Below are 22408 nucleotides of genomic sequence, written 5' to 3' on the forward strand. Positions count from 1 at the left end.
AGCTTCAACTCTGTAGTAAGACTGCCTGAGTTTGACATCCAGGCTCCATCATGTGATAAGTGTGATGGTGGGCAAGTTACTTGGTCTCTTGAACCTCAGTTTCTTTATATGTAAAGTGAGGGTAATAATAATAATAACAGTAAGAGTAGTGTCTTCTTCCTATACCCAATGTGAAGACTAAAAGAGAAAGTAAATGCAAATACCTTGGACTAGGTCCTTATAAGGTAAGTACTCAAAATGGCTTCTTGTTTTTATGATTTATACCCTACCTACTTCCTATGCAATAGGTTGTCATATTAAAACACATATAAATAAGACTTTAAATAGAACAAAATCTAAGTTAGCAAAGAAATAGAGAAATTGTTGCAATTCATTACTAACTTTAGCTAAGGCAATCCATATAGCTCCCAAAACAAGACAATCACACTACTTGTACAATTCTTCTTTTAAGGAAACATGCATTCTGCTATGTCTGGATAAATACAGAATGCAACCCTTCCACCCCAATCCAAGTTGAATTAATTAATCAGTTAGGTGTGGTTATTAAGCATTATCCATTTAATAATTTTCCAGTGTCTCACAAACACAATTTTAGTTTCAGCATAATGAATACTAACTTTTTAACAATAATCAGAAAACATTTTCAGCAATTTCTTTAGGCCTTTACTAGTTCAAGATAATAAATTGTTTCTTCATGGGCTTCCATGGTGGCGCAGTGGTTGAGAGTCCGCCTGCCGATGCAGGGGACATGGGTTCGTGCCCCGGTCCCGGAGGATCCCACATGCCGCGGAGCGGCTGGGCCCGCGAGCCATGGCCGCGGAGCCTGTGTGTCCGGAGCCTGTGCTCCGCAACGGGAGAGGCCACAGCAGTGAGAGGCCCGCGTACAGCAAAAAAAAAAAAAAATAAAAAAAAAAAATAAATTGTTTCTTCAGATTAGAATAATGCTTGCAGCATCTCTCTAATGTATTTTTGATGGAATCTGGATGCGCATGACTGATCCATGAGCAAAATGGAAAAACTGCTCATTAGCAAGGCTTTGAGATCATCAAGACTGACACAGGCTGCAACTACATCTCTTAGACTAAGGTGAACATCTTGTACCTGACATTTTTTTGCCCTCTTTAGTGGACTATTTTTGTTAGGTTGACTTCTAGTATGAGTGGGCAGAAACATCCAAAAGATCCTCACAGAAGCAAATTCCTTATTACACACGTATACACATCCTCTTGGTTCTGTTTCTCTGTAGCACGCTGACTAATACATATGCATATACATTGTGTTTCTCCATTCATCCATTGATGGACATTTGGGTTGTTTCCACTTTTTGGTTATTTAGAATAATGCTGCTATGAACATGGGTGTACAAAGAATATTCAGTTTTTATTTCTCGTAATTTAATTTTGGTCTAATTGTTATGGGCAGAATAGTTGATGCCACTAAGCTAAAGTGCCTACATGAATGTGAAGTTTTATACCTTCTACCTCTCTACTAGTCCCTTCTCTGGTTCTTCTTCTCTTCCTTAATCCCTAAATTTAGATGCTTCCCAAAGTCTTTGACCCTCTTTTCCTACCAACTTATTTCCCAGGGCAATATCATCCCATCTCATATAGTTGTCTCTCAGATTCAGCTTGTTTTGCCCACTTTTCTGCATTCCAGTCACATATTTCTAGCTATCTTCTGGTCATATCACAAAGATTCCTCACTAGTAACATTTCAAAAACAAATTTTATCATTTTCTTGGTAAATATGCCCTTTTTAAAAAATTTATTTATTTTATTTTTGGCTGCGTTGGTCCTTGTTGCTGCGCGCGGGCTTTCTCTAGTTGCAGCGAGCGGGGGCTACTCTTGGTTGTGGTGCATGGGCTTCTCATTGCGGTGGCTTCTCTTGCTGTGGAGCACAGGCTCTAGACACTAGGGCTTCAGTAGCTGTGGCACACGGGCTCAGTAGTTGTGGCTCATGGGCTTAGTTGCTCCGCAGCATGTGGGATCTTCCCAGACCAGGGGTCGAACCCGAGTCTCCTGCATTGGCTGGTGGATTCTTAACCACTGCACCACCAGGGAAGCCCCCAATATTCCCTTTCTTTTAATGGCACTGGAGTTCTCCCAGTCCTCCAGTTCAGAATTTTGGTATCTTCCATGACTTCTTTATAGTTAACTGGTTGCCAACACCTACAGATTCACCTATATTCCACCCCCACCCCCCACCTTCCCTTTTTTCAATTCTCTAGATCTCTATTCAGGCCCTTACTACCTGGTCCTTACCTTCAGACACTTGCCCTCCCAAACAGTTTTGCCTACCACTGCCGCAATAATATTCTCAAAGTGCACTTTTTTCATATTATTTCCCTGTTCAAAACACTTTCAGTGTTCCTTCATTATCTTAAAAATATAGTCCTGGGCTTCCCTGGTGGCGTAGTGGTTGAGAGTCCGCCTGCCGATCCAGGGGACACGGGTTCGTGCCCTGGTCCGGGAAGATCCCACATGCCGCAGAGCGGCTGGGCCCGTGGGCCATGGCTGCTGAGCCTGCGCGTCCGGAGCCTGTTCTCTGCAACGGGAGAGGCCACAACAGTGAGAGGCCCGCGTACCACAAAAAAAAAAAAAAATATATATATATATATAGTCCATACTCCTTAGTGGCATTCAAGTCAAATCATTGATTGACTTGGTCTCAAGTTACTATTTTACCCTTATTGTTCAATTGTTTACTTTATATTCTGATAGAAATAAACAGTGAGCCCTGAACTTCTTTAGTTTAATTTTGCTCATATAGTTTCTGTTTTTGAAAATTTTTATTATGAAGAATTTCTAACATACACAAAAGTGAATAAAATAGTATAATGAATCTCTCATGTACTCGTCACAAGGCCCCAGCTACCATCAACCACTGGCCAACACTGCTCTATCCAGACCCCATCCACTTTCCCAGACAACACGTCATATCACCCACAAATATCTCAGTATGCCTTTCTAAAAGTTAGGGACTCATTTTGACATAACCACAACACCATTAGAACACTAAAAACATTAACATTAATTGATTAGCATATTGCATTAAAAGTCTGTTTTAAAAACACAATTTTGACATATGAGACAATTGAAAATTTTAACAATTTCAAATTTTGAATTGTCTCGTAAATACCAAAAAATGGGGATTTTTTTTACAGTTTTTAATGCAATATATTTCAAATGGAATGTATTTCTCCATTTCATCCTGCTGTCTTGCATTTCTAAATTCTACCCATCAGTCAAGGCTTAGTCACTTGCCACCTCCTCCACAAAGGCTTCCTTGATCTCATAAGCTGAAAGTTAAATCTGCTTTTCCTCTTGTCCACTTACTCTATCTGTTAGCCCCTAAGGACACAGCAGTATGTTATTTACATAAATATCTTCCCTACGAGATCACAAGCTCCTTGAGGTATGAGTTATCCCTGTCCTGACCAGTACATGTAAGAATTATGTCTTGCACCACTAGTGCTGCTCAAAAGTGATGTTCCGTGGGCTTCCCTGGTGGCGCAGTGGTTGAGAGTCTGCCTGCTGATGCAGGGGACAAGGTTTCGTGCCCCGGTCTGGGAAGATCCCACATGCCACGGAGCGGCTGGGCCCGTGAGCCAAGGCCGCTGAGCCGGCGCGTCCGGAGCCTGTGCTCCACAACGGGAGAGGCCACAACAGTGAGAGGCCCGTGTACCAGAAAAAAAAAAAAGTGATGTTCCGCACTCACCCAACAATATCACCCTCATCTAGGAATTTGTTGGAAATGCAAATTCTCAGACTGATCTCCATTCCCACTGAATTGAAAACTCTGGATGTGGGTCCCAGTAATTAGTGCTTTAGCAAGTCATCCAGGTAATTCTAATGCACACTGAAGTTTGAGAATACACATAGTAGGAATTCTTTAGACCATCTACAAAATATGAACCCAGCTATAAAGTATCTTAACTCTACTGTGAAGAAAGTGAGTAGTATTGTCCAAGGGTAACTCCACTGGGTCCTTTGGTGATCCAGGAAAAAGTTTATACATGTATAGTTCATGATCATTTCTAGGGAAGAATACATAATGAGACTCATGGAGGGGGTACCTGGAACAGCTGTAGCTGGGTCACTTATAATAGTGTCATTATGGAATGCCAATATTCCTGGGATGCTAGCCAGAGTGGAGGTAATTATTTTCTGAAAGTCACTAGGGTATAAACTCGGTCTGAAATAAATCCATTTTAAATTGCAAGGTGACACTGGAGAGATCTTAAATACAATTTATCTTGCAGAAGGCAGATAAGCTTGTGGTAAAAGGATAACGACCATGCACAGAGACATTAAAGGCCTCCAAAAGAAAATTTTGTTTATTGCCACTGCACCAGTGACACAAGCTAAAATCAAATATCTCTGAATGATGTTGAATTGCAGTGAGTGCTATAACTCATAGATGAATCGTTCATGTTATAAGAATATATCTTGTGGTTACATAATATTTGGCATGGCAAAGCATATTGAAGAAATTCTAGCCTCTGTCCTACAGGTTGCAATCTAAGTAAAACAGGCAAGATTTACTGCAAATCAAAACCTCAGGAAAATCTAAATGAATCAGAATAAGAATGTTCTGGGAAGAACTGGAAACATTCAACTACTGGAATTAACTAAAAATAAGGCAACAGTACAGGGTTTTTAGACTGGCTATCGGGTTAAAAGATTTTTTTTAATTGAAATATAGTTAATTTAAAATGTTGTGTTAGTTTCAAGTGTACAGCACAGTGCTATAGTCTTTTTCAGATTCTTTTCCATTATAGGTTATTACAAGCTATTGAGTATAGTTCCCTGTGCTATACAGTAGGTCCTTGTTGTTTACCTATTTTATGTATAGTAGTGTGTATATGTTAATCCCAAACTCCTAATTTATCTCTGCCCCCCAAACGAAAGATTTTTTTAATCTAGTCATTAAGAGGAAAAAAGGCATCAAGACAAACAAATTGTGCTGAGGAGACTGGAGGACTGAAGATAATTCTGAAGAGACTGAGAAAATGGGGGGATCCTGGGCATAAGCACCATGGACAGTGAGTGGATGGGATCCCAGTGAAACTTACGCTCTACTTAACTTGTCTGAGTCAGGGATGCCGTTGAGAATCTTGTGAAAGCTATGGCTTTCTTCAAAGAAATGTGCACATGCACTAATATTTTGCATACGATTTCAAGAAGTTCAACGACCTCTAAATAAATCAAATTCAGGTAAGGGATTCCTAGCCTAGTGACCAGATTTGGCTAATATTAGACCCCAAAGCACACACTCCTAAAGATTTCTTTTGTTCAGACATGCTGTTACTGGCACAGCAGAGTTTTAGTCATCATACAAAACATGAACAGAACATGTTAAATGCAGAGTTCTACCACAGCAGGAAGAAAAGGTATTGATCCTAAAGGGGATGGTGGCTGGCTGTACAATTTTCTGAAGCCCCTCATTATGTGGAGCCCACCTGGCTTGATTCCGAGATACAACGGTGAACAGTACAGATCTGGGTCTGCTCCCTTCGTGTTGTCTTTGCTCTCAGGCTATAGGAGAAGGTTGATGTTTGTGACCGATTCAAAGAGTGAGCTCAATACGTATTTAGTGTGAGGGTGGGACAAGGCAAGGAGAGAGAGGGAGGAAGAAGGAGAGAGAAAAGGGAGAGAGGAAGAGGCAGAGGTGTCACAGTGCAAAGGAGAAGCAACAGAAGAATTGAGTGGAAGACTGAAATTTTATCACTTTGCCCTACTTCTACTCTACTCTGATCAAGAATCTCACAATTGGGCTTCCCTGGTGGTGCAGTGGTTGAGAGTCCGCCTGCCGATGCAGGGGACATGGGTTCGTGCCCCGGTCCAGGAAGATACGACATGTCGCGGAGCGGTTGGGCCTGTGAGCCATGGCCACTGAGCCTGTGCGTCCGGAGCCTGTGCTCCGCAACGGGAGGGGCCACAACAGTGAGAGGCCCGCATACCGCAAAAAAGAAAAAAAAAAAAAATCTCACAATTGGAAGTCAACTCCATTTATACACATTATTTGGCAAGATAAGAAAAACTAATGTTAATTATAGGTAAGATTTTTGGGGTGTCCACCATGGGCCTTAGATAAAAAAAGAAAGGAAAGGAGACTATAAAAGGATGAATGCCAGAACACACTAAGCCTACATCCATGGGAAAGAGTGGGATAGTATAGGCCCCCAAATAAGGTAATTGAGAGAAAATGCCTTAGGGTAGAAGTGAGAAAGTTCTATAAAGAAGGGTAAACTACACATAGGATGCACAGGAAGAGTATGATGCCTTGTATCAAGGGAGAGGTGAATTAAGATGGAGCTTCTAAAATTTAATGTGCATAAGAACCACGTAGGAAGCTTACCAAAATGCACATATCTGGACCATGTTCCCAAAGAGTCTGATTAGGTGATCTGGACTGGGCCTGGTAATCTGCATGCAGGTCGTCCATAGACCACACTTTGAGAAAGACAACCTCAAAATGAAAAATGAGGAAACTATCCATTTTTGGATCTTGATCTACAGAGCTTAGAAATGGCTTTGCTCCATCACTTGGTGAATCAATTTGGGAGAAACCTTGAACTCTACCAACCTTGACTTCGAAATGACCCAGCTTATCAGGCAGGCTCTGTTATTGGTGGGAAATATCCACTCGAAGATTATTAGTACCAAAAAGAGCCAACCTCCTGAATCTCCCTCCTGCTGTGACCCACATAGGATAAGTTCTGGGGAGTACCTCCACCCCAAGCAACTGGTGGCAGATGGCAAACTGAGGAGGACTAAGGAAATGCTTTAAAAGAGGGTTCCCACAGGAACAAAATCATAAACACGTGTAAGTGCTGTAGAACTGGAAGTGAATAGTTTACAGGTACAATGGGTCAAGTAAGCACTGTTTTCCTTTTCTTCATGTGTTCCATTTTAAAATTTTTAGGAATTGCTTTTAAAATTTAATTTAATTTTATAATTATGTAAACTATTTACATGGCTTCAAATTCAAATCTAAAAAATAAGTGTATTTGAAGAAATTTAGTTTTTCCCATTCCCTATACTCTATTCCCTTCTTTCCTTTATAGATAACCTTAAAACATTTAAAATTGTTTATTCTTCTATTATCTTTAAACATAAGCAGATGCATACAAATATTACTCTTTTCTTAGATAAACATTTTACATAATTTTCTCTACCTTAAAGAAGCTTTCTTGATCTGGACACCTTATAACATCGTCTCTGTGGAAAAATGCATTCGAGTTTAGATTAACTGCCTCTTTATAAGTTAGCAGCCACATCAAGTTTTGTTCAATAATCCATTCATTCAAGAAACATTTACTAAATAACTATAACAGGCCTAGGGTTAGTTCCAGAACTTGTGGGATCTAAAGCTTCTCTAATATTGGGTCCTCTCTTTAAGAAAAAGACTATAAAATTAGTATTACAACTTGCAGCAGCTCTCAGCAATAACCTGCCCTGGCAGGGTCCCATGCAAGATTCTCCAGCGTCATGGGAAATCATCCCCTGCATGGGTTTGTGCTAGGGACTGTACTGGTGGTTCGTATACACAGCAAACATGATCCCTTATTTTGTGGAGCTTGTACTGTGGTGCAGGAGGAAGGGATTAAACACATAAGCTCAAGACAAATATACAATTACAAATTATAATTAAATTCCTGTTATGCGCTGAATTGCATCCCCCCAAATTCATATGTCAAAGTCTTAACCCACAGTACTACCGAATGTGACTATTTGGAGTTAGGGTATTTAAAGAAGTAATTAAGTTAAAACGGAGTCATTAGGGTGGGCCTTAATGCAGTACAACTGTTGTCCTTATAAAAAGAGATTAGGACACATTTGTACAGAAGGAAGACCACGTGAGGACACAGGGAGAAGATGCCACCTGCAAGCCAAGGACGGAGACCTCAGAAGAAATCAACCCTGCCGACACCTTGATCTCAGACTTGTAGGCTCTAATTTCTGTTATCTAAACCACCCAGTCTGGACTTCCCTGATGGCACAGTGGTTAAGAATCTGCCTGCCAATACAGGGGACACGGGTTCAACCCCTTGTCTGGGAAGATCCTGCATGCCGCAGAGCAACTAAGCCTGCGAGCCACAACTACTGAGCCCATGAGCCACAACTACTGAAGCCCGTGTGCCTAGAGCCCGTGCTCCGCAACAAGAGAAGCCACCGCAATGAGAAGCCCGTGCACCGCAACGAAGAGTAGACCCCGCTCACCGCAACTAGAGAAAGCCTCCGTGCAGCAACGAAGACCCAACGCAGCCAAAAATAAATTAATTAATTAAAAACAAAAACAAAAACAAAACACCCAGTCTAGTACTGCATATATTAGTCCTGGCAGACTAATACAACCCCTAAAAGAAAAGAGTGTTGGAGAGAAAGCACTATTACAGGAATGGTGAGGAAGCTGATCAGAGAAGGCAACTCTGAGAAAGTTCATATAAGCTAAGATGTGAAAAGACGAAAAAAGATGAACTATGGGGAAGAAGCCAATTTTGCAGATCCTGTTAAAAGGCAAAAGAAATCAAGGTGCTTTTCTTTGGTTAATTATCCCACAGTCTACAGGACCAGATGGTCCTCAGGCGACAGTCTTTCTAAATTATCCACCTAAGATGAAACGCTAATGTTCAGCCAACTTCCATACAGTCCACAGACTCTGAAGGACTGAATGAACAAGAAGTTGAATTTTTAATTATAAGACACAATGTATTGATATCATTCACACCTTGATTTAAGGATGTTTCTGAAGAAAATGCATATGATGAAATATGTAGCTCTTCTTAGAAAAAGAATAAAACAATGTCCTTCCTTATGTTTCATTAAAGAGATTATGGAAATTATAGAACCTGAATATGCAAAAACAAAAAAGCCAGGAGCACAGACTCTGATTAGTCAAGGCTAATGCCTCACAGAGTAGTGATATACTTGAATAAATTGATTTGTCCTTGGCAAGCAAGTGTATGTCTTCATTTTAACTCAATGAATAATAAGAATTATAGAATCACAGGATAGACATGGGAGTCCCTTATTTCTTGGGACTTATTCTTGGGACTTATTTCTTGGGACTACTTCTGACATAAGCTTATTCAATTTGTCTTGTGAAAGACTGAATATTCAAACGGACAATGGCTGGACCAAATATGACAACAGAACTTTGACCACAGCCTCTGAAGCAAAATGCCAAGAATGGTCAGGACTTGGTCAGTGACTGCTAGCTTCCCTATTTTTTGCCCCTGGCTTCAACTCAGGACCAACCAGAGAAAGCAAAATACGTTTCCCAAACCAATCACCTAAGATGCTCTGCTTCTTGTAAACTCCTCTCTAGCTTGCCCAAGCCAACAACCTCTTATCAGAACATACCTGAGGCCTTCCTTCTTTTCACTATAAAGTGTTTCCACGCCTCTGCCCATTTTTGAGCTTGTGTCAGATGCATGAGATGGTGGCTGACTCTTGCTATAGTGAGCAGAATAGTAAATAACGTCCGTTTGCTCTCATTTGGGTGGCTTTAATTTATTTCTATACATGACGATTCCCAGAGAAGAAAATGTGTGCTGGGTCCCAGGGCCATCAGTAGAGGATGGGAATCAGAGCCACCTTCAAGCCCTGAGGTGCCCATCTTCATGCCACTTGATATTTCCTTCAGGGAAGATGTCAGTGACTGGGAAGGTAATAATAGCCACTGAATCCCCACTGTGTCCCTGCTGTCAAATAATGGGATAAGCCAGCCAACAATTCCAAGTGGTGAATGTATCTGTGAAGTTCTTCTTAGTGATCAAGCAGCTGGCCAGGTGTGCTCCAGTGTCAACCAGTCATGATACAGGTAAACTGGAGTTCTGGGTGGTTGAAAGCATTTGAAACAAGCTGGTTATAGCATCAGCTTTTACTCATTTTGCAGCTGTTTAAAAATCTCACCAATGTTGGCCTTGAGCAACCCAGCCAAGGCTTAGATTAAGAAGAAACATTGCTCTGGAAACAAAATTTCATCACAGGGCTCCTGCACTAAAGAAATGACCTCGGGCAGGTTACTTGTTCATTTCCTCATCCCTAAAATGAGGATTACTAGACCTCTGTGAAGTTAAAATTGGGTAGTAAGATGGAGTACTCGGCTTCCCTGGTGGCGCAGTGGTTGAGAGTCCGCCTGCCGATGCAGGGCACACGGGTTCGTGCCCCGGTCCGGGAAGATTCCACATGCCGCGGAGCGGCTGCGCCCGTGAGCCATGGCCGCTGAGCCTGCGCGTCCGGAGCCTGTGCTCCGCAACGGGAGAGGCCACAACAGTGAGAGGCCCGTGTACAGCAAAAAAAAAAAAAAAAAAAGGTGGACTATTTTTAAAGGTAAATAATTGGTAGAGCATAAATGCAAGACATTCTAAAGCACAACTGAGTTTTCAGCACAATTGATTTTATCCCAGCGTTTACATCCTTCGGATTCAGATTAGCACACTACCGGCAGAAGGAGGGTGAGTGTCATTCATGGGCTGCCTGAGGGAAGAGCAAAATGTGGGGAGAGCCAGGGCTGGCTGACTACTTCCTGGTTCTCCTCCCACTGCAATGAGAATGATAAAGGAGACTGGTAAGGCTCTCACTGTGGACAGAGATTAATACTCATTTCCTGGAAGCCTTGTAAAGTCACTTTCTGAAAAATGACCTGGTGTCATTTGCCATCCCACTTAGTGACTATCAGACCCGAGTTCTCATCCACAGAAACCAGGCTGTATTTTAAGCTCCTTCCAGGTGAGCAGCCCAGGAAACTCAGTGAGCAAAGTTGCCATCACTACGTCCTGTTTTATGAGGAGTGCATTTCAACTGCCACCATTGCTTCACCTCTTCTGGAAATTAGGGGGTTTTTTTGTTTTGTTTTTTTAAATTCTAGAGATAGATTCTCTGAAGTCTTGATAACAAGATAAATCACTTAGTGCAAAAATCGAATTTGTCAGGAAATCCAGCTACACCCAATAGCTGACATATTAAATGTCACTGAAGTTTCTTTCAGGTTGACTTTTGGCATAGAGAGGGGCTTAAGCCAGAACAGGTTATATATGAATTGCTTTATCCCAGTGATTTTTTTTTTTTTTTTTTTTTTTTTTTTTGCAGTATGCAGGCCTCTCACTGCTGTGGCCTCTCCCGTTGCAGAGCACAGGCTCTGGACGCGCAGGCTCAGCAGCCATGGCTCACGGGCCCAGCCGCTCCGCGGCATGTGGGATCTTCCCGGACCAGGGCACAAACCCATGTCCCTTGCATCGACAGGCGGACTCTCAACCACTGTGCCACCAAGGAAGCCCTGGAAAGTATTTTTTAAATGCCAATGCCTAGGTCCCATCACCAGAAATTTAATTTATCTGGGGTAGGACAAAGACATGAGATGTTTGGAAGCACCCCAAATCGACCCCTTGATTAATGACCAATCAAGACATTTCCTCTAGGAGAAGCCACAGAGCCTGGGGAGGTACCTGTAGACACTGGATCCCCATAACAAGGTGCCGTTAAATGATGGGGCAGGGCTCCAAGAGAAGCTCAGAGTGATACTTAACAGCCTGTGAAGAAGATGCCTAAGTGGCTGGGAGTAGCAAAGACAACACTCTGAATGGTAAAATAAGTCAGATTACCTACCTCCACCCTCCGCCACCTGGTGGGGCTTGATAGCTTTCACAGGCATCCTTGCAGACAAAACTTTGCTCTCTGCAATCCAGCATCTCATTTCTGACTTGGATTCATAGTTCCTTTTGAGCTGCCCTTCTGTTTATTCCCAATCTACATGTTTGTTTTCGTGCTTCCAATGTACTTGTACTGCACGCTCTGTTTTCAGCAAACCATTTTCCTGATTGGTCAAAAGCCCTTTGAAATCTGTCACGTGAGCAACTCTCCCATGCTCTCAATTGTATTCTCTAGTCAATAAAAATATGCCTCATTCCTAACGGTTCCACTACCCAGGAGATCTACTACCCAGTGATCTCCAGCTCTGCTTTCTGGCTTCATGGTCAAAAAGCAACACATTTACTTCCAGATTTCATATATTCCATGTATTTCCTTCTCTGTTCCATATCCATCATATTATTCTCTTTGCTAAAGAAATCTCAAAATATTTTTTATTTAAAAGTCTGCAATCAGAAAACAATCTGTCATGTCATACAAATTTTTCATGCCCAGATATTTACTCATCCATTTTCCTGAAAGACCCAATAAAATAGTCAAAGACCCACAGTCTATTTTAAATTAAAATGCATGGCTTTAAGGGCTATTTGACATGCAGTAATTATTTGCATAGTCTTCTAGCCAAGCGTAGAATTGCTAATGTCTCTGCCCTTGAAGGAAATGAACTGTGCAAAAAATTTCAAGCAAACATGATCCAACTGTTCACACAAAAGAGAGATTGCATAAGAAATGCATTGTGTCTCTACCCAAATTTTTCCTCTACTTGTCACAGATCAGCATGTGCTTCACCTCTTTGGCACCAGTTAAAATTATAAGCAGATGAGCTTTTCAGTAGAGGAGGGCAGACATGCCCTCTCCACAGATGGTCAGTATCACATGTTGCAGTAATGGCTGGACACGCCATGAAGGTACCATATAAAAACGGTGGGACTCAGAGCACTTCGGCTCCACTTGCTCTATGTTTAGAATTGCCTCTCTTTCAAGATGGATTTCCTTCATAGGAACGGAGTGCTCATTATTCAGCATTTGCAGAAGGACTACCGAGCTTACTACAGTTTTCTAAATTTTATGTCCAGTGTTGGAGATCCCCGGAATATCTTTTCTATTTATTTTCCACTTTGGTTTCAACTTAATCAGGCAGTTGGAACCAAGATGATATGGGTAGCAGTCATTGGGGATTGGTTCAATCTTATTTTTAAATGGTAAGCCTTCTGTTTTGTTTCATTTTTCCTAAAGCTTATTCTTAAATTTGTAGCTTGGTCTTAATGATCACATTTCAGATGTGTATAGTTTTACTTGGAAAATCTTTCAAACATACCAGTTAACTTGAAACACCTATTTCTAAATAGAACTTACATAAAGGCATAGAAATGTATGCTTTATCTGACTTAGAAGAAAATTCCAAAAGCCTGTTACATATATGACGTGATTAACCAAGAAGTGAGTTAAACGAGCAGCACCATAATGAACAGATTGATAATTCCAGGAACCACTTTGATATTTCCAGTCTAAGTATCCAAAGCACCCAAGGACGTCCCCTGCAAGGAAAAAAGTCCCTGTTTTTATTGGAACCTAGGATGCCCAAACTCCAAATGACTGTCATCCTCTGTATTGAGACACAGGCCAGAAAGCAAGTTCTTTCAAAGTCTTTTAATCATGAGTTTTTCCCATCAATGTTCTGCTTGACTCATTTTTATAGGAGAGAATCGTTAGTCTCCAATTAAGTAATCGTTGTATATTTAAATATATATGCATATTTATATTTCTTTAAATACAGGATATTATTTGGTCATCGGCCTTACTGGTGGGTCCAAGAAACTCAGATTTGCCCAAATCACTCAAGTCCATGCCTTGAACAGTTCCCCACTACGTGTGAAACAGGTCCAGGTAAGCAATTATAGCAGCCGCAGGTTAACTAAAGATATTCCAATAGAGAGCCATTGTGCATGATTATCAACTAATAACTGTACGTGTCATAAAGCATACTAAAGAAAATGTCATGCATGAGGATGCTAAAAGTTCATAAACAAAAATTGCTAATGAAAAGGACAAAAGTTTTATCAGTAAGAAAATTTCATTTTTTTATTTGTAAAAGGGTTAATTAAGAGAATATTCCCCCAAATGATTTTTTTTTTTTTTTTTTTTTTTTGCGGTACGCGGGCCTCTCACTGTTGTGGCCTCTCCCGTTGCAGAGCACAGGCTCCAGACCCTCAGGCTCAGCGGCCATGGCTCACAGGCCCAGCTGCTCCGTGGCATGTGGGATCTTCCCGGACCGGGGCATGAACCCGTGTCCCCTGCATTGGCAGGCGGACTCCCAACCAGTGCGCCACCAGGGAAGCCACAAATGATTTTATAGTTGGCGTTTTTTAGAAAAATGTCATGGTTTGATACTGAAACAAACAAAAAACAATTAGCTAGAACACATTCCCCCCAAACTATATAAAAATCCTAGAAATGTTGCTTTATCTGCTGCTGTGCAATTTTCAAAGTTATTATAGATCTTCTGAGAATCACATGAATGAGGAGACAATAGACACGGTTGCCGTAAGAAAGATAAGGACTTCCTGGTATTACTATTGCCTATAGAAATTCTCACTAAGCTTATAATTATTTCTTTCAAATTTCTTTCTTCTCTTGTGTATACAGTATATAAGTAGACTTCTTGATTCATTTTCTTTTTTATTATAAGTAAGATTTTGTATGAGTGTAAAATCTTTACTATGGGGGTTGAGTTTAAGATTTTAAAAAAGGTTTTAAAAATATATATATATAAAGGTAAACTACACGTTGTTTTAATTTCTAAGACTGTGTTATATTGTACCTCACCACAATTTGTTACATAGCCTAAAATTCTTGGCATTTGACATACTGAGACTAACCCTGAATACAGTCAATGTGTAATTTCCTAATAAGTTTTCTGAATATCTTTATATTTTGCTCTCATAAGAGTAGACATCCATCTGTTATAGTACTTATCAAACTATATTATAGTTAATTCTTCAATATCTGGCTCCTCCAATAGACTGTGCATTCCATCATGTCAGGGATGGTGTGTATTTTATCTTTGTGAAAGCAGTGTGGGATGGATGGATGAATGGATGGATGGATGGATGGATAGATAGCCTTTCAGACAATTGAAATGCTACTTTGGTTTACCCCAGAAATTCCCAGCATGTGTTCTGTCTTATGAGACATTTTCTGAAAAAAAAAAAGAAAAGCAAAGAAAAGAAATATTACATTTTACATTCATTCCTTGAAGATTCACAAGTCATGAAGCATATAAAAGACTCTGAAAATTCCTGTTTAAGAAATAGACTTGAAAGAAACATCTATAAGAAATAGATTAGTCTTTATTTAACATAGTTTTTTTCAAAAAGAGACTGGTGTTTAACCTGAATGAATCTCCCCTTGGTAAAAACTCAGGGAGGACATCAAAGTAAAGTGATTTTTTAAAAAAGATCAAGCAACATGGGAAAGACATTCTGGGAATAGAAAGGCTACCTGTCTGCTGATTTCTTCTGCCAGGATTAATACCCCTTTATAGCTTCCCTCATCCTTTTAATGACAAAGACTCCTTCTGCAGCGGCCAGCCACAAGATAGGCATGGGAGTAGCTGTTGGTACCCAGCAGTCAGTTGGTAAATCAGACATAGCAATGATAGCCTTTAGATGTTTGACTTTTCAACCCAAGGAAAATAAGCTGATTCAAGATCCAATCCAAGTACTACAGTTTTCTCATCAATTAAAAACAATTATATACGAAGATTGACTAAGGATGTGGCAGATTTTCTGATGCAACAGCCTGAGTTCTTACTTACCCTTGAACATTTTGATTTCTGGACTTTGATGAACTTGAATAACCTGGGGAAAAATTTTGAAATAGTATTTTGAGGCTCAATTTGACTCAGTTTTCTTTATTTCTACCTATTTCTAAACATTACATAGAGCCTGTGCCCTGTGGCTGTTTTTTTCCGAGTTATTTGTAATATTCATGGCTAATGTGCTATTCTATTGTCCATTTCTGATAGTGATACTCTATTAACCACCTTTCAAATGGATTGCCACTTTCTTGTTGCAGGAAGTCCATCTGGCCATGCAATGGGCTCATCATGTGTCTGGTATGTCATGGTGACAGCTGCCCTGGGCCACACCACCAGTTGGATGGATAAGTCATTCACCACTCTGCACAGGTCAGCTTTGCTCCAGTCCCTGTAGCCCTGGAACATGACATTTTCAAACACAGAATGTCTTTTGAAAAATTCAGTTTAGTGTATTTTTAGTTATTGAAATGTGCTTATTCAATTCTATCATATCCAAAATAGCAAAATGAATAGAAAATTAATATTCTGCTTTAATATAATACCTTAATTAGTTCACAGCAATTACATTATAGGGTTGGATATGTTTAATTGATTAATGACTTTCTAAATGTGCCTTTGGGTTTCCATAATACAATAATCACTTTGGTAGCTCACAAATAGGTCATCTAAAATTATATAATGATGTATTTTTGCATGCACATTCCCTTGCTTTAAGATTAACTAGACATTTTGAGAAGCATCATTCCCCTTGAATGTATCCGTTACTTTCATATAATTATGCTTTCTTCTTTGAACAGCCAATGATTTTGACATCAATAAAATATATTCTAGCTTTAAAGACTATGCAACCTTTTTAATTAAAAACATTCTAGAGACAAACTTAAATTTGAATGTTAGTAGATTTAATGTTAGTACATTCATAACATTCTGAAAGGCCTAGACCTTTAAGATTATTCAAAATTTTTGTAGAAATTAGACTTCTTCCTTCTTTTCTTTCCTGATATACTTTATCATTAAAATAATTCTGAGCACCACTTTAATCATAAATTATTAGGCTACCTGAGATAAGATCTGTCAGTTAATTGCATAAAAAATACTGAAATGTACACCATTATATAAGTTCTTTATAATAAAAGATTTCCAAGATCCATCTCATATTCTACTTTTTAGAGTAATATTGGGTAATATACAAAACAAGTAACCAAAGGAATTTGGGTATCTTTAAAGTTTATCCTAATGAGACTGTGACCTGTATGCCTTAAGGTATTCATTATCCCAAACAACAACAATAGAAAGTTGTAATTTAAAGAAATTAGCATTTTCTACCCATAGACAGTTTTTCAAAGTAGGAATCTAGCTAAGCCTCACCTTTTCTCTGTAGTTCATTTTCTCCTCCAGTTCCCAAACCTGGAAAATCATTTGTTTCTTCTAAAAAGAAATTCTCTTGACTCCTCTTTGATTCTTACAACTGCAACATTTCCTTCATCCATCAAAATGTACTGAGTGCCTACACCTTACCTAAGCATTAGCACACCCTTATTGATTCTTCTTCCATATGGATAACTCCTGCTTACTTTCTCTTTGAAAGTCTTGTTTCTCTCTATTCCTTAATTTTTCAGTAATCAAAGTTTGGTCCAATTATCAGGAACAAATCATTCAGAACACTCAAGGATTCCTAGAACTCATTATTGCTAATTCTTTTTTTTTTATTAAAATGATGAGCATTGCTTGGATTTAAATATTTTTATAAGTTTTCTGCACACTGTTGCTTCTAATCCAAGACATATAACCCATAGGTCACTTTTCTGTTCCTTATTTTCTACGTGTCAAAAAACAAGGAGCCAGGACTCTTGAGAGTCTGTGAAATTAAACCCAGTGAAAACTTGCCCTTGATGGAATGCTCATGTGTTTTCATCAGCGTGGCAGCTGCCTCTCCTGTGAGTTTTCTTCAAGCAAAGAGAGGCTGAGAAAGGAAAGAGGAAGCACATATGACAAGGAGTAAAAAATATATATATTTCATTCTTGATCGTTGTGGACATTAATAATTCCCCCAAACTTGAATTTCCCCTACTTCATTAAAATAATTATCAGGATGCCAAGTTGGCTTCCTTTTATAGCAGTTATTAAAATCTCAGGATATAGCACTGGTTAAATTAATGCATTGATAAATGTAGAAACATCTGTTAAAGCTTTTCAAATCCTATGGAGTACATAGAAAAAATTTTTGGAAGAAAAAACTCTAGAATCATGATATTATATCACAGCTAGAAGATTCCTCTGAGAAAGATCATCTGGTGTCACCTCCCCCACCCCCCGCATTTTTATGAATGATACAATTTCTTTGCCTTTTATGCTTGTATCTATTCTTCCATCGTAGACTGACCTGGTCATTTCTTTGGAGTCTTTTTTGGTTGATTCAAATCAGTGTCTGCATCTCCAGAGTATTCATAGCAACACATTTTCCTCATCAAGTTATTCTTGGAGTAATTGGTGGTAAATATGATCACTTACCTTTAGTTGTGTCATTGAACGCTTTAGTGTCATTTGTTTTATGTTGACTCTCTCTGCTAATGTTCCCCAATCTCAGGTAATCCTATCAAATCACTGATACTTAATGCTACCCTGGGAGCTTAAGTGGTTCCACACACCTCTCAAATTCTCCATGGACACAATGGTACATTCTCACTCAGTAGGATAAACCCATTACCTCTTCGTGAGATGGACTTCTCTGAAGTGTGGCTAGAGCTGAGTCCAAGTCCCAAACCACCACTTAGGACAGCGTGCTTGTGTCTCAGTTTGGGGGACCTAATAAGGCCTTCCAACCTGCACACCATGCCATTCTCTCTGAAACACCTGCAGTGATTATTACCTGACTGTGGACTTCATTCAGCAGCTGCTTTGTATTTCCAAGGCAGCATTCACCATGACTGAGTTTACACTGTTCAGCCCCATGTACCTTTTGAAGGCTCTCTATGTTAATTGGCTGTGGCAATTGAAAAATTAATTGCAAGCACCTAGATCAGTGCTCTGCCTATGAAGTGGTTGTCACTCAGTGCCCTGGACTCCTGACCCATCCCCCTGCACTAATGTGGATGGTGAAAAGACCATGGGGCAAGTGTGGTTTTAGTTATTGCCTTAAAAAAAGGCTTTGGAAAATGGATAGAACCTAGGTTTCTACAGCCCTTTATCATTGAAAACTATGGCTAAATTCTTTAATGCAGAGAGGAATAATTCCTGAGAGGCTCAAAGGCAGACAGTTATCTTCAGTGTCTCTTTCCAATCCCCAGGTATGCTTGTGGCAGAGGCCTTTGAACACACTCCAAGGATCCAAACGGCCAGCCTGAGCACATACTTGAAGACCAACCTCTTCCTCTTCCTGTTTGCACTTGGCTTTTACCTGCTTCTCAGACTGCTTGACATTGACCTGCTGTGGTCTGTGCCCATAGCCAAGAAGTGGTGTGCCAACCCTGACTGGATCCACATTGACACCACGCCTTTTGCTGGACTCGTGAGAAACCTTGGGGTCCTCTTTGGCTTGGGCTTTGCAATCAACTCGGAGATGTTCCTTAGGAGCTGCCGAGGGGAAAACGGCTATAGGCTGAGCTTCCGGCTGCTCTGCACTCTGGCCTCGTTGACCACACTGCAGCTCTACCATTTCATCAAGATCCCGACTCACACGGAGTATTTATTTTACGTGCTGTCTTTCTGTAAAAGTGCGTCCATCCCACTGACTGTGGTTGCTCTGATTCCCTACTGTATTCATATGTTAATGAAACCAAGTGAAAGAAAGATTAATTAGAGTTGTGCGGAGGGTTAGTGCCGTGTGGCCTCAGGATGACCCTCCTCCTCCATCCTCCAGTAGGACCACAGGGCAGGGGCAGAGACTGGAAGCTTCCATTCGGAGGTCACAAAATGGTGGCCATAGGACCCAATCCATTCACATGTATGATTAGTTTGGCCTTCGGGGTGGTCTTTTTTTTTTTTCCTATTTTAGATTAGTTGCCAACATTTAAAACAAGGATATTTGACACAAAAACCTGAATTTCTGTATTTTCCCGAAAAATCTGACAATATGGTAACACAGGGCCTGCATTCCCACCTGGAGACAATCCACTGTTGCTGACTGTCCCCAGTAGGAGACATGCTCTTCACAGGCTATCACAGTTTTCAGTACCCTACAGGACCCCGAGTATCAGACAACTTTATCTTCTTAAAGTCAGGCTGCTTCTGGCTCCTGTGGGCATTTTAATGGCAATCAAACCTGATCCCCTCAGTGTTCAGATAAGGAAATGGAGGTTTATTCAGGTGAAAGAACTCACCGTTATCACACCACCGTCAGAATAGGAATTAGAATCCAATCTTCTGACATGTATTTCCATGACACTATGTTTTGTTTCTTCAAGAGGTAAAAATCTGTAAGAATGAATGCTTTTGCATAAGTTCTATGATGTTTGCCATGTAAATCAGCTATTTTTTCAGAAATGACATTAAAATACCATATGCTGTTTGACTTAGACCATGCAAGTAGGGTCTTGATGGGGCCAGCAGTAGCTCTAGTTATGGTTACATATCCACAGGGAAGGAAACAGGCCAGGTTACTGTCTGGACTTGAATCTCTGCTTAACTCCTGGTCTCTGTTTTATGGTAGTGCTTTCCAATATTTTAATAAATTCTGCTGAAGATGTTCGGCTTAGAACATTATTTACCCCTCAAAGGTTTATCTCTTCACTATGACATCTTTATACTTTATTTTTAGGAGCTAATCTTTCAAAACCAGGGAAATCAAGTGCCCTTCTCAAGGTCATGCTCTAACCCAGGAAAACTATGAAATGCTTATATCTATTAGCTGGGTTCTGTGTGTACTGAACTGTGATGAAAAGCCACAGCTTTATTTCAGAAAATTATTATTGATGGAATATTAATATACTAAAAATTTTTCAGTAAAGTTTTTTTCCCCTCATTGGACCTAGTAATTCTGGACTTTAAGTTGATAACTAGGGAATTCCCTGGCAGCGCACTGGTTAAGAATCCGCCTGCCAATGCAGGGGTCAGGGGTTCAATCCCTGGTCCGGGAAGATCCCATATGCCACGGAGCAACAAAGCCCATGCATCACAACTACTGAGCCTGCGCTCTAGAACCCGCGAGCCACAACAACTGAACCCCTGTGCCACAGCTACTGAAGCCCACGTACCTAGAGCCTGTGCTGAGCGACAAGAGAAGCCACTGCAACAAGAAGCATGCGCACCGCAATGAAGAGTAGCCCCCGCGCGCCGCGACTAGAGAAAGTCCACACGCAGCAACGAAGACCCAATGTAGCCAAAAATAAATAAATAAATAAATAATAAAATAAATTTAAAAAAAGAAAGAAAGAAACCGCTTAGGCAGCAAGAAGAAGAGCTTCTCACAGTCTTGGAGAAAATGCCTGCCTTTAATAATGATGGAAAAGACTCTTCTGCTTCCAATTTATTTGCCAAAAGTAAGTGGAATTGAGCTTATTTGACTTAACTGTAACTATAACCATATTTTCATAATGTCCACATATCTACATATTCAGAAGAAAAATGTCAATATCATGAGCTTTCAAGACGAGAAAATCTAGACAAGTGACTTGAGAAATGTACATTTGAAAAGATATGCAAATTAACAAGAAGAGTGTGGAATCCCTTCCCTTTGACAACATTTTGAATGGATATCTGCCTTAGCGGGTTAAGTTGGTGCCTTCTCTATGCCTATTTCAGTACAACAGAAGGGTGATTTAAAAAATTATTATAAGGTGCCCTTTAAACTCAAGGTTATATCTCTAAGTGCTTTATATTTATTCACACCCTGTAAATAAATTCAAGATCAAACTGGTACATATACATACAAAAAAAACTTAGTATAAGAGAAAGTCAAAAGACTTGGTATTTAAAATGTGAGTCATTTCTTAAGGATATGAAGACTGTATATTCCAGCACTTCAATGGAACTTTCTGCAATGATGGAAATGTTCTGTATCTGTATGGTAGCCACAGCTACCTATGGCTATTAAACTCCTGAAACACAGCTGACGCAACTGAGGAATTGCATTTAAAATTTTTATTTACTTTTAATTAATTTAAAGTTAAATAGTCATATGTGTCTGTGGCTACTGAATTTGATAACACAGATCAGGTCCCAAAGTGCTTTCCCTGAAAAAAAATTTTTTTTTATGTTGTCACCTGAACCACGTTCCTGTGAGACAGCATGAATCGATATTAACTGCTTTATTCTATATGGAGAAACTGAGGTATCAGTGGTTTGTTGGTGGAACATGAACAAGGTATGTTTATTCCAACCAGGAGATCTTTTGATTAGCCCATGGATGTTACTTTCCAGATGAAAAAAATAATAGTTACTGTCAACAGGTTCAAAACATGCATGGTGATAAGTAAATCCCATTGTGATCTTCACACATTTAAAAAGAAATTTTAACATGTGTGGTAACTGATACGAAACATTTCTGGGGCTCGAAGGATTAAAGTGACCATAAAAAGTTAATAGTAAACTCTGCTAGGTTTTGGAGAGAAATCCTCTGCAGATCTGGGAGTCTCTCTCTGTGCAGCTCTCTTGTCTTATTCTGTCCTGTGAGCTCTAACTGCCTTGGTGTCCCAGGACTTTTAGCTCTGTCACCTCAAATCAGGGAGTCTGAGTTCCCCCTCCCTGCACTGTGCCCCAGAAACCCTTGAAGGGTCACAAAACTGAGTGGGGCTTTATCCAGTATTCACATGGCTGGATGACTTTCTGACCAAGTTTTCCTGCTTGTCCGGGTCTCTCATACCCATATGCTGGATATCAGTACTTTCTGAAGATATTCAAAATCTATTCAAAAAGGATCGCTGGTATCTAGTTGCACCCGAGGATTTGGCCCTTGTTGACTGACTGTCCTAGCCTCTCTGGAAATTGCAAACAG

General features: G+C 40.1%; 1 protein-coding gene across 1 annotated transcript; it reads left to right on the forward strand.

The window, feature by feature from the left end:
* Positions 1–12641: 12641 nt before the first annotated feature.
* On the forward strand, positions 12642–19276 carry G6PC2 (glucose-6-phosphatase catalytic subunit 2). The gene is made up of 5 exons (XM_060107373.1): positions 12642–12859; positions 13435–13544; positions 15735–15846; positions 17855–17970; positions 18765–19276. The coding sequence occupies exons 1-5, from the start codon at positions 12642–12644 to the stop codon at positions 19274–19276; spliced, it is 1068 nt and encodes a 355-aa protein (XP_059963356.1).
* Positions 19277–22408: the final 3132 nt, after the last annotated feature.

This window comes from Mesoplodon densirostris, chromosome 8, assembly GCF_025265405.1.
Source record: "Mesoplodon densirostris isolate mMesDen1 chromosome 8, mMesDen1 primary haplotype, whole genome shotgun sequence".
NCBI classification, from domain to species: Eukaryota; Metazoa; Chordata; class Mammalia; order Artiodactyla; family Ziphiidae; genus Mesoplodon; species Mesoplodon densirostris.